The sequence below is a fragment of the Spea bombifrons genome, chromosome 13 (genome assembly GCF_027358695.1).
Source record: "Spea bombifrons isolate aSpeBom1 chromosome 13, aSpeBom1.2.pri, whole genome shotgun sequence".
Taxonomy (NCBI): domain Eukaryota; kingdom Metazoa; phylum Chordata; class Amphibia; order Anura; family Pelobatidae; genus Spea; species Spea bombifrons.
The window spans coordinates 8,136,686-8,150,825 of NC_071099.1; the positions used below are offsets into that span (position 1 = coordinate 8,136,686).

The following is a 14,140-nucleotide window of genomic DNA, read 5'->3' on the forward strand; positions in this document are numbered from 1 at the left end:
GGACATTAATGAAAGACTAAACCGCTGGTCCGGTCAAATGAGAGTAAATCTGTTGAGGTTGAAACAAATATGGATTTAAATATATTATTCTTATTGTTCTTAAAGGTTTTAATGTTTTTCTCATGAACGCCCGTGCTTTGCCAGAGCATATCTCCTTCTTTGCCACAGTAGGAGGTGATTTTAATTGTATGTTACCTGGCGAATATAGAAGTGGAGGCGATGAGAACCAGAATATAGATAGATCCTTTTGATCCTGCATATACGTGATCTAATGGCCATGTCAGCTTCCGCATTGATTTTACTTTCTCTTCTACTATTTATAATTTCCAGGACATGTTTCTAGAAGTATTCTCAGAGTTTTTAAAAACTTTTTTTTATCTCAAATTGAACTGTCTGTGTCAAATTAATTTATTGTTGCTAGAGGATGAACAAATCAGAAATCACTTATGGTCTCATATGGGCGATATGGCAGAACTTTTTTGGACTAATGGGAAACCATAAAGTCCAAGATTGAGATTTTTTTATAGTTGCTGGCAAGAGGAAGAAAAAAGAGAGCAAACACATTTTTGCAAAAATGTTTAAGGTTAAAAGAAGATAGCGTAACCAATAATAAGCTGCTTGTTAGTTTAACCCCTTAAGTACCAGGCTTTTTTTATTTTTTGTACCCTTTGGGACAAAGGCTTTTTTTTTAACACTTTTTGGTGCTCGTGTTTAGCTGTATTTTCTCCTCACCCATTTAGTGTACCCACACATGTTATATATTGTTTTTTTTTTTCAGGACAAACTCTTTTTAAAACAAAACTCTTTTTAAACCCCCCGCCATATAGTGCCGATCTTGGTGTTGCTGAATGCTTCGTCATGGAGGAATTACAGCAACACCGTTTAAGTGAAGAAAGTGATTGTAGATCACTTTCTAAACTTGTTTAATGCCATGACATGCCAGGAACTTCATTGGTCGTTAAGTGACTAAAGAAAGATCCCCGGTTAAAGCACTTAAAAGAAGTGCACTTGTTTCTTTTTTAAGCAAATATCTCAAATTAGAGACCTATTTTGAGTAAAAAGATACTCTAGGGACCATTGCTAATTAACAACCAAAATAAGTACTTAATAAATACTTATCTGGGCATGTTGTCCTGAGGGCTGAAGTCTCCAAATCAATGAGATACGCCAAATGTATACAAACAAATTCTATTGACTCTTACCAATCAAAAGGGGAGTCTAGAGGAACACCCAGAAACATACCTTTTACATTAGAGGTATTGCCAACCATTAAGTGCACCTTTATAGTAACAATATCTAGACTAACCTTTGACCAAAACTCATACAGAATGGGTCACCAAGATATAAGATGTTAGTAAATAATTATCATAAACCTCAAAATCAAAGCTCCAATAATAAATGAAAGCACAAATGGTTCTCACCAGTGGACCATACTGCCACACATTGGAGGGGCTGTATATATTAAATAAATAAAAGATATTATTAGTTGTTTATATACTTATGTATCCATATTATAAGGTTGAAAAGACTAGTATGCTAATTTATTCTGTAAATGGGGTGAAAAAACCCTAATTTAGACCCTTTGTGGCAAGGGTCTGTAGAAGGTAGATCCAAGAACACTCTCTCCTAAGCAGTTTGATGGGAATAACCCGCTATAAAAGTGAGACAGAAGGCTCTACTGTTATGTTGTTGTGAAACACTCAACACACTGGTGTATTTCTCATGATATATCGGACCAAGTTTACGTGTTTCAGGACTCTCTTTCTGAATTCCCTGAACGTTTTACCAGCATACCATTTACCACATATGCACTCTGATTAGATAGATCACCCCTGCTCTGCAGCAAATAATACAAGAGTGGATTTTTTATGCAAATAAACAACATGGTGTTGTGGATGGCATTAGCATGAGGGTGTACGGTATGTCAGCATAGAATGTTAGCGTGTTTGTGTTACTGTAGTGTTTGTGAGCATAAGATGTTAGCTTTTGTCTGTTAATGTATGGTGTTAGACTGTGTAAATGTATGTTAGTGTATGGAAAGGCTCAACAAACCCGGGGGCCAGGTTGGGTAAAATACGATGCCTCCGCATCTAAAGGCCCACTTTAAGTCCCAAACAGCCACCAAAATAGATATCAAGGTAGACCCTAGTTCCGGAAATGAGTAAGGTAGAGTAAAACCAAAACAAAATGTATTGGCGTCATTGAATGCTAACAACTTCACAGTATAGTAGAGAATCTTTCAGGAACTAAATCAACGCTTTGACGCATTTTGCACGTTGCGTGCTTGTTCACAAAGCAGCCTAGATCGACACAGGCTGAAAAGTGATTTAAATTAAGATATTAAATTCAAAGCACAGCTGAACACAATTAACTTGGGCAAAAGCCCAACATACTCAAAAGTCTTAAGTGTTATACATATTATAAAAACAAAAAATCATGAAATAAAATAAACCCCAAAATATGCAAAACTTAAATCATTGAAAAATGTATAAATAGTTTAATTCATTCAGAATGTAAACACTAATCATAATCAAAAACCAATACAATAGTAGCTCAATAATAAAAAAAAATAGATCATTTATCATAATTCATGAAGTAATAAAAGTTCATATTGCACATATTGAATACTATCCATAGATCCTAAAGATCCAGGAAAATAATTCATTGTGAAAAGGTCAATAAATAAGTAAATAGATGAATAAATTGCATGTATATATATATATATATATATATATATATATATATATATATATATATATAATTAAATAGCTATATTAAAAATGCCTCAATAACATATTTAGCAAGAAACATCATATTGCATATTAAAGAAGTAATGGGTTAGAATACATTTCAACAGTTTAAGGATTAACATTGTGTGTTTAAAACAGTCACCTCTGGTTGTAAGTAATATTAAGTGGCCAGTATCCCGTTTTCATGAGGGATACTGCTATACAGGGATTCTACATCTAGACTGCACAAGCAAGATGATTTTTTTTGCAATGCTGCTTTCATATCTTGGATATAGAAGTCTAGCTTCACCACAGATCAACATAGATGCTGACATTTTCTAGATTTTTATTCCCTGACATTATTGGTCTCCCTGGGGTCCTCTTCATTTTTATGGACCTTTGGCAAGCAATAAAAGCAAGCAATAGTGGGTTTTCAGTTGAACATAAAACTATATCCTTCCTGGAGATAATCTTATCTTCCAAAGCATCACCTAAAAAAAAGCTTTTAAGTGTTCCTTACAAAGGGGCAGTAGGATCACGGTTAATCATATTACGAGGGACATTCAAAAAGTTTCCACACTTTTTTTTTTTTTAAACCATATTTATTTCAAAACATTTAACATCACATTTCTACATAGTCACCTTCCTTTGTGATGCAATTTTCCCAACGTCGTACCAACTTTTTAATGCCATCAGCAAAAAATGTTTTTGGTTGAATGCGTAGCCACTGATGCACCGCTGCTTTCACATCATCACGTGAAAATCTTCTTTCCGCACTATAAGCTGGGCGTTCCATAACCTCCCACTTCAATTGTCTGAGGGTTTCCAATGTGTGGGCTGTAGTGTGGGGGCGGGCATTGTTGACTTGTGACAGTTCTTCCATGTTTCTGATGTTTCTTGTAGTTGGCCACCAGGTTTGCACACATCTCAGGAGGGATTTTGTCCCATTCCTCTTTGCTGATCATGTCTTTGTCAGTAGGCAAATGTACAAAATCAGCAGGGGATCAAATAATTTTTTCCTTCACTGCAGTCCCTTGAGAGTCACAGAAGACGCTCAACATCAACTTCCCAAGTTTGCGTCTTGAATTTCTTTGCTACAGGAAATGATGGATGCTTCCACTACATACTCTACCGCTTTCTTTTGGGCTCGCAATGGCGAACCCACGTTTCATCACCTTGCACTAATGCTCCTCTGTCAACTGGCACACACTTTACTGAACTTAAGGCTCTCATGAATCAGGGCATAAGCAGATCCAACATTCATATTCAGCTTTCCTGCAACCTCTCCAACTGTTCTTATGTTTTTGCGAATCAGTTCCAGGGTTCTTTCTTCATTCCTGGCTGTCTGGATGTCTGGAGCGCTCTGCATCCATCACACCAGTACGGTCATTTTCAAACTACGAGAGAGAACTTTATCCCCATACTGAGTGAACATTCGAAAATCAATGTGCACTCCTGGCACACCTTCTGCCCACATAAAGTGTATGACAGAACGCTGTTCCTCTTTGGTGCATTTTATACGTTTTGCAGCCATCTTCACCCCAAGGTGAAAACTCTTATACAAAAACGCAAGGGCAGCCATCGTGCCAGACAGAACTAGCCATATGACATGCTAAGACATGACCAATTACTCCTCCTCCTGCCTATACCGTTTCCAACGAAATTGTAAAAGTGTGGAAACATTTCAAATGTCCCTCGTATATGTGGTGTTATCCTCCAGATAGTGAATAGCCATTCTTGAGAATTTCTTGTAGTCCATTAATACACTGTTATCTTAAGTGCCTGATGGTTTTACAACAATTTATCTGTTATTTTGTAGCTCACTTAACACTTTTTGTTCCATTATAGTTGGACTGTAGCATTGCCTTGCCTGTTGAAGCAACTCAATTTCACTAGTTTCAGAGAACATCATAATGCGCTTGCTTGAAGTGGCCAGATAAGTGTTATACTGGGTTATCTGGCCATTCATTCCTGGCCTTCATGACTCCCCTGGCCATCTGTATTACTCTCCACCATATCTCCCTCTCTTATGGGTATGATATTATTATTGAAAGTGATCTGCCTGGTATGCCTCTATCCTGTCTCTGTCCATATCTTGCTAATTTCAAAGGGCTAACTTTGGTGCCCTCTTGTCTAGTTTAATTACAATAGTTAAGACAAGGTGTGAAACATCTATATCCTATATGCAATGAACTTACCTGGCCACTTGTGATGTTACCCTATAAATTACTAGGCCTCACTTAGAAACAAACTTGGTTGGAAATTTAGCTACAATGCCCTCACCTGAAGTGGATTCTTCCTAAGTGGTCAGATAAGATTTATGCTGAAGGGAAACTGTAGGGAGTGCAACACCATTTCCCTGTGCAATCAGTAGCCATCATCCCAATCAAGCCATCTTAACAACCAACAACCTCTGCAGACCATCTGGGTCCCAATCTATTCATCCCCATCCAAGCAGTCCTCTTCTACTGATACAATTTGTATAGGGAAAGTTTTCTCACAAACAGAATTATGTAATCCACATAAACATATTTATCCAAGGTGTCAGTATAAAGGATAAACCTTTCTGAAGTAGAGAAATATGTTGTGGGTGTAGGTGGAATGAGGACAAGTTTATAAGAGGACCCAATCATAGTTATTTCCTTTAGGGTCAAGGTCCCCATTTTTTCTGGGGTAGAGCTCTCAATGGTTGATTGGGTAGGGGTGACGCTAAAATAGAAACTCCCTTCTTCAAAATGCCTCTCCGTGTAATGCCTGTTGTGCCAGGTAGAGGTTTTTCAAAGTCATTAAATGTTGGATCTGGCATTTTGTCATTATCATTTCACTTCCCACAGGAATCCCTATGGTATTTAGCACACAGGTAAGCCATTGTCATACCTGGGAACTCCGGTTTAACCCGGAGATTGCCGGGTGAGCGCTGCTTCTCAGGTTCTCCGGGTCAAGACCCAAATCCTCCTTGATATGACCCGCTCCCCGCCCATTTTTTCATTGAAATTGGGGTGTTTCTCCGACGTCAGCGGGACCGCCCACAAATGCCCGCTGACGTCAGTGTGCAGTCCTGGCTGCGTCCTGCAAGGGAAGGCTCCGTGTAGCCAGAGCCGAGAAATTCCCAGGTATGGCCATTATTTGTATGATTAAGCCATAACTTTAAGCCATAACTTAAGCCATAGCTTTAAGCAGAAAGCTCATACTAACCAAATTGCATGATCCAATTAAAAGCTTCTAAATCCCTTGGAGAAGATAGAATCCCTATTGGATTTTATGCGCTTTTGGGAAACTTTTAAATGATGATCTTTTTAATACTTTTATAGAAGCCTTTAATACCCCAAAACCACCCCCTTCCTGGAGACAAGTAATCATTACTGTTTTTAATTAAGGTGATAGGACAAATTACAGAACTAGAGCCCTATCATCATGTTGAGTGACCAACATTTTAGCTAACAGAATCAAAACTGTAATAAATAAAGTCATTCACGTAGATCAGGTCTGTGATGTCCCGGGATGCGCTATATGGGAACACCTTAATGTAATTTGTGATTTGATCTGGCCATTTTATCTCTTTTAGCCCTTTTAAGGTTATTGAGGGAGGAAGGGTAATAGTAAAGGATCTGGGGTACATAAATGACATCAGTATATATTGCATAAACACAGAGTCCTTGAAAAGAGCTATCATAACAACTGAGTATTTTACATGTGTTTCTGGGTTTAAGCTGAATATTAATAATTTATTGTTTTTACTATTGGTGATCGGCATGACAGGCAGACACCTGCTGTCCTGACACAAGGTGATTTTTGATTGTGAAAATAATGGTGAGAGATCTTGGAATGTAGTTTTAGGAAATTAAACGCTAAAACAGAAGCAAACCCAAAAGCTGACAATGGAAGGAAGAATAGTAAACATCAAGGCAATAGGCATGTTCACGGTGAGCAAAATCGATTCGTTTTTGGGCAATAAATTTGGTTTTCCGGTTGTTCGTTTTGGCAGAAATTCAGAGGTCTTTTTTTTATTCAGAAGACATTTAGAAGGTAATTTCCAAAATGGGGAGGCCCTGACACATTCTAATTATAGACATTTTAAAAAAGGTTCCCACAAAGATGTCCAGCAGCAGCAGCAGCAGTAGTAGTAGAGCATCAAAGTATCAAGGGCCGCTTCTAAAATTGGTGTTGCTCCGGTGGGTCTAGTGCAGCTGCTCTGCATATGTGAAAAGGATTGGGAATGGGACATGTGACTGGCACTACTGCCACTGCTGCTGGGAATTTCTGTTTCCAGCATCCTTCACTTAGCATGCCCTTTCTGTGCTGCATCTCACACACCCTACGGACAAGCATGTCTCTCCAACTTCTAAAATTATTTTTAAGGGGCAACTTGCCTTTATATATATATATATTTATACATATGATTCCAAAATACCAGAGTATTGCAGTATGCAATGATACTGTTTTTTAATGGATTAACATATTAACTGAAAAAGACTAGCTTTGAAAAGTTTTCCTAGTAGCATACCTAGTGGGGGGCGGGGGGGTGCACCCCGGGTGCCGCTCATCAGGGGGGTGCCACCACGCCGGCACCCCTCCAGAGACGGACAGTAATGTCCGCCGCTAGAGGAGCAGGCTTAAAGCCAATCAAGGGAGCGGGAGGTTTGTTATTGTTATTGTTATTGAATGTTTTTTGTCAAATTCTGGTGTGTTACTTACTTTTAATAAAAGTGTGGGGGGGTGGATTTTTTTAAGGGTGGGGGGGTCATTTTCGGGTTCGGCCAAGTGAATGCTGAATTTTCAGTTTTGGTGCAGAATTTTCATTTCAGTGCATCCCTACCATATACTAAGCCAGACACTGAAGTGGTAGGCCTACACCACATTAATGTTTGGCTTAGTATATAGTGATAGGGGTTATGCTGCATTATTGTCAATGTCTGGCTTAATGTATAGTGAGAGGGATTACGCTGTACCACCGTCAATGTTTGCCTCAGTATATAGTGATAGGTGTTATGCTGTACCACCGTCAATGTCTGCCTCAGTATACAATAACAGTTATGCTGTACCACCGTCAATGTCTGCCTCACTATATAGTGATAGGTGTTATGCTGTACCACCATCAATGTTTGCCTCAGTATATAATGATAGCAGTTATCCTGTACCACCATCAATGTCTGCGCCAGTATATAACAATAGAAGTTATGCAGTTTTAAAGTGTGTGGGGGGTGCCACATACAGGATCTGCCCAGGTGCCAAATACTCTAGGTATGCCCCTGTCCTCAGGTATTGCTTCAGACTTGAGAGAGAGAGGAAAACTCTCAAAAGCTTTTCTTTATAGTTTACGTATAAGTGTAGAGACAGAGCGACAGGCTCTCGTGATGTCTGGTTGTGGTGAGCAGTGCTGTAGCTAGCTCCTTTAGAACTGAATATTGTGCTCCCCCTGTTATTGGTTTTACAGAGGTTACTTTATTGACATTGGCCTTACACAAGGCTTTTCCACACCGACACCCAAACATGCACACCAGGACAGGCTCTGCCACACCGACATCCAAACACACACACCAGGACAGGCTCTGCCACACCGACACCCAAACACACACAGGACAGGCTCTGCCACACTGACACCCGAACACACACACACCAGGACAGGTTCTTCAACACCGACACCCAAACACACACAGGACAGGCTCTGCCACACTGACACCCAAACACACACACACCAGGACAGGCTCGGCCACACTGACACCCAGACACACACACCAGGACATGCTCTGCCACACTGACACCCAAACACACACACCAGGACATGCTCTGCCCTACTGACACCCAGACACATACACAAGGACAGGCTCTGCCACACCAACATCCATACACACACCAGGACAGGCTCTGCTATACTGATAACCAAAAACACACAAACAGCAGGACACAATCTATGACACAGACATCTACACCAGGATGGATTTTCCACACTGCATTGTCGTTGATACCCCCCTTAGTGTTTTTGTCCCTTGTGTGATGCCTCAGCCAGCACCTTTTTAGTATAGATCAATGTGGTGCCCCCGACCCTTGTATGATCGCCTCCAGCCAGCACTATTTGTATTAATGCCCCTAGCAAGCCCCTCCCTTTATTATTGATTTATGGGACTTGTAGTTCATCAACAGCTGTAGAGCTGATGATGTAAACAGGCAGGTTTTGCCTTGATTATCCATGATAGTAAACAATTACCAGAATTTGTTAAAAGAACATATTAAATGCATGTGACAGTTAAGTGTTACCTTTAAAATAACATTTGCATGCAAGCATATAGAGGATTCATCATAATTCCTTTGCTGTCTTTCCATGCTCAAGCTATTAGCTTTGCAGGGAATTTGTGTATAAAATTTCATGGCATCCAGACGTGAATGGCCAAAATGAAAATGTTGTTTAATCCCCCAATATTTGTTAAAGTCCAACAGATTTCATGTCACGAATAGTACATGCATGTATGAACTTTTAACTTACATGATTATGTTTCACCCGAATACAGGCCTATCACCAGCAACATTTGATCTATGTACCATGTTACACTACTAAAGCCTATACAAATCATGAGAAAGCAGAGGCAAATTAATCTAAAATGAAACAGTCACTGGCGTAACTACAGGGGTCGAAGCTGTGACCCCTTCTTCCTGTCTCCTCGTACCGGGTAAAAATTCTTCAGAAAGGCCCCTTCCGACCTGGACTGCACCGATCCAGTTCGGAAGGGCCCTTTCTAAACAATTTTGAACCGGCACGGAGAGACAGGTGCGTATCGGGGTCATTTGATCCCACGGTGAACCAGAGGCTGCTCGCACTGTGCGCGAACAGCCAGAAGAAAAGCTGCAGGAGCAGTGAAAGGTAAGCGGGGGCGGGAGGTGGGATGTACGTATATGTGTTTGCATGTGGACTTGTTTGTGTGTGTGAGCATGTATGTGTACGTGTGTGTGTGCATGAGAATGGATGTGTGATTTAGTAAGTAGAGTGAGATGGAGTGTGTGTTAGTGAGTATGAGTAAGTGTGTGTAATTTGTGTAAGTGTGTTTAAATATGTTGTATGTTGGAAGGGGGCAAGGGGCAAAGGAGGCACAGACCAGTTGTGTGGGGGCAATTATGGCACCGACTAGCTGTTGGGGGGCCCAGGGCAATTTTTCGGACCAGGGCCCGTGTTTTCTAGTTACGCCCCTGGATACAGTTATGCATAGAGGTGATTTAGTTTGTGCCCGTGTGTACAATGACACTAAACCATGTGTCATGGTCTATAATCCGAGAATCCTCAGAACAAAAAGATATTTAATTTACACCGACGGAAAATATTCATTATACAGATCAACTGCCACCATGACCCATTAAACCAAAACCCAAAGCACAGATAACAATCTGGGTACAATCAATGATTTTCAATCTAAAAACATTTTGGAAAGAGGTCTGGTTTGACTCCAAGTCCCATCACATACCACAGAGGAATCATAACAACTCTACTTTAGTGGCAGCCTGCACTACTGAGAGAGGGGTTATCAATAATGACTCACCATCTAAAAGCCCATTTGCGTCAGGAGACCAACTATATGCTAGCAAATAGTGAAATGGATAAGAAAATTCCATGGCTTAAGCAGAGGAATCAAGAGAACAGGAATCAAGATACCACAGCCATGTGCTTTATCTGCTAGATGTTGGTGTAAGGATGCCTGATGGTTATCTGTGCTGATATATAGAAGAAAAAGCAGTATAGAAGAAAATAGATACCAGTCCCCCAGGCTTTATGTCACTCATTGAGAAATAATAGAGGAACTCCCCATCAATGGGGATTAAGCAGCGGGAAAGGGTATAAATGACGGGAGGAGGACAGCATTAAACCACTGCATTGGATTTATAGTTCCACACCAGCGGTTATTGTATAAGCTAGGACAAATAGGTCTTGGAGAAAATGCCTTTGTTTGGATTAGTAACAGGGTGAAAAGCGTTGTTATTAATGGTAAATTCTCTAGCTGGACAGCGGTATAAGCTAGGCAAATCAGTCTTAGAGAAAATGCCAGTGTTTGGATTAGAAATTGGCTTAGTGACAGGGTGCAAACAGTTGTTAAATTGGTAAATTCTCAAGATGGACAACTGTGGCAAGTTGGGTGCCTCAGGGTTCTGTCTTGGGTCCAGTTCTCTTTAATTTATTTATTAATGATCTAGCAATAGATATTGGAAGTCACTTGTTTGTGTTTGCTGATATCACACAGAATTAGGTAAAATTATAAAGTCTGACCAGGATGTAGCTTCTCTTCAGAATGATTTGGATAAACTAGGGGACTGGGCAAATTAAGTGGCAGATGAGATTCAATATAGATAAGTGTAAGGTAATGCATTTTGGTACCAAAAATAAGCATGCAGCTTACACTCTAAAGGGCATTGCATTAGGAAAAGCAGAAAATGAGAAGGACTTGGTATAATTGTAGACCATAGACTTCCTTCCATTAAAGGAATTGAGAATTAGTTATGAAGAAAGACTAGAAAAACTGAACTTGTTTTCAGTTGACAAGAGATGTCTAAGAGGGGATCTGATCATATTGTACAAATACATACAAGGTCCGTATAAACAGCTCTGTAGTGATCTTTTCTAGTTAAGCATAACATAAAGGGCTACAATTGTTAAAAGGACATTAGTATTAGCAAGTAATTAGCAAGAGCAAGAGTAATCTGATTGCCACTATGGAATCAAAAAGGATTTTTTTCCCTGTTAATAATTGGTATTTGCCCCAAGTAGGGTTGTTTGCCTTCTTTCGGATGAACTTTAGAACTTTAGAAGTGGGTATGTGTGAAAGGTTGAACTTGATGGACTGAAGTATTTTTTCAACCTACTATACTATACTATACTAGTTCATCAACATAATTTCCAGGGTGCAAACAGTTGTTAAATTGGTAAATTCTCAAGCTGGACAACTGTGGCAAGTGGGGTGTCTCAGGGTTCTGTCTTGGGTCCAGTTCTCTTTAATTTATTTATTAATGATCTAGCAATAGATATTGGAAGTCACTTGTTTGTGTTTGCTGATATCACACAGAATTAGGTAAAATTATAAAGTCTGACCAGGATGTAGCTTCTCTTCAGAATGATTTGGATAAACTTGGGGACTGGGCAAATTAAGTGGCAGATGAGATTCAATATAGATAAGTGTAAGGTAATGCACTTTGGTACCAAAAATAAGCATGCAGCTTACACTCTAAAGCAGGGGCGTCCAACGTGCGGCCCTCCAGCTGCTGCAGGACTACATCTCCCATACTCCTCAGCCAGCCCCTTAGCTGAAAGAGCATTATGGGAGATGTAGTCCTGCCGCAGCTGGAGGGCCGCACGTTGGACGCCCCTGCTCTAAAGGGTATTGCATCAGGAAAAGCAGAAAATGAGAAGGACTTGGTATAATTGTAGACCATAGACTTCCTTCCATTAAAGGAATTGAGAATTAGTTGAACTTGATGGACTGAAGTATTTTTTCAACCTACTATATTATACTATACTATACTAGTCCATCAACATAATTGCCATGATTATACCTGATAGTAAACAAGAGGCATTTTACATTACCATAAATTGTTAAAGGATCAATTCTATTGCATATTTAATGTTTATGATAGTTGATTGTTAACTCTAAATTAACCTTTGTATGCAAATGCATAGAGGGATTCATCATAATTCCCCTCTATACCTTTGCTCTCTATCCATGCCCCAGCTATTTGCTTTACAGGGGATGCTTTTGGACAAAGACATCTGCCTAACAGTGTGCATGCGCAGGATTGTTAAATTTGCCCAGCTCCACTGCTGGCTCAAACAAGAATTCCAGGGACTCCCCGATGTATGTATAGAAAGTGCTCCCATTAATTTCAAGCAAAACTGTCATGAGATGGGGACAGAAAGGGGAATCAGTTCTGGAGCATAAATTGTACCTTGTCTTATTTAATTCCTCTTGGACAACACAGAACTCTCCATTCAAAATGTAAAGAAAATTGCTACATTAATCTGCAATAAATGACAAAACATAAAAAGGTATTTTGTCACAAATGTATAAATCTTAAAACAAGTAGCCAGAGGAAAATGGAATGTCAGGGATTATCCAACTGTGTATTTACTAAATCAATATAGCTGTCCTATTTGTAACATGTGGAATATACAAGCTGGTATAAACAAAAAAATAAACATACTGGGTCTTTAAAAAAAACTAATTAAAAGCAGCTTTTTGATTATTTTTAAGAGGTCAGTAGCTTCAGAGAACAATAAAAGTGTCATTTTTGCAGTTTTCTGGATGGCAAAAATAACCTTTTCAAAACATGGTACAGTGTTTCAAGAAGCCTATCTCATTTGGTAACCTGATGGTACCAATTCACATTGGTTCCACTACAATGTTTTTGGTCCTGTTGGCTGTTTATATAATTAAAGGCTGATACAAACCTCAAATCACAATAGCAACAGCTTTTAATAGAACAAACGGTAAAATGTGAAATCAATAAAGTAAACAAAAACTGGCTCAAACAACTAAAAGCATTGTATAATTCAGGGAATTAAAATATATATTTTGCCTTCTTTACTTACAGAAAGTTTGTATTCAAAGTTGGTCAGATAAGCAGCTAGCAAGGAAATTAGTTCAAGAGCTGCTATAAAACTAAAGTTACACTAAACAGATGTGCTGACATATCTACTGCTAAATATAAGAGAAGAGTTTTCAGGACAAAAACTTACCCCAAGTGTACAGAATTAGCGTGTTTGCAAGCATGCAGAGAATCCTATACTCCATCCTGGGATTATTCCTTGCCATTAACCAGCAGAAGCAGTTTGCTGAAATTAAGCGAGAACAGAATTTCAGGAAGCAGACCTTTTCCTGCACAAATACAAAATCTGTGTAAATAATGAGATTACTCAGCACTGCCTTAGAAACAGACCTCCCACCGGGAGAACCGTCATAGAACATATATGACGTGACATGTAAAGGGGGTTTCTACATTAGGAAATTGCATTAATGCAGTGTACTCTGTCAGATATCGTCAGTGAATTCTGTTAGCATCTGTGTCAAATATAAAGAGCAGAGTGGTTTATATATCAAAGTACCGTATTCCATCTGAGCCAAATCAGTACAAGGGGATTTTTTTTTTAAAATTTATTTCCCAAACAAATCTGTAGATGTTTTTGATCATAATTTGACCAAAATTAGAGGGCAGGAAACCAAGGAGATTCATTATATTATATATGAATATTCTACATGACAGAAAGGAGAGGGTTACTTTTTTAAGACCTTTCTACAAACTTCAGGAAGGAACTGCTGAGACAGTACAGGGAGAAACAAAAGATTGAGAGGTCATGGTCTTTAGTTGACGGGAGAAGAAAATGTTAGGAAAGAGCTAATTCAAAAGGCTTAAAATGTAACCGGAGTTTTCAACTAAAGAGA

General features: G+C 39.3%; 1 protein-coding gene across 1 annotated transcript in view; it reads right to left on the reverse strand.

Moving 5' to 3' along the window:
* RAMP2 (receptor activity modifying protein 2) overlaps positions 1 to 13,571 on the reverse strand; it is a 39,123-nt gene extending 25,552 nt beyond the window's left edge. The window contains exon 1 of the mRNA XM_053454215.1: positions 13,438 to 13,571. Within this exon, the coding sequence (XP_053310190.1) occupies positions 13,438 to 13,513 (76 nt within the window). The 5' untranslated portion in view covers positions 13,514 to 13,571. The remainder of the gene's footprint in view (positions 1 to 13,437) is intronic.
* Positions 13,572 to 14,140: the final 569 nt, after the last annotated feature.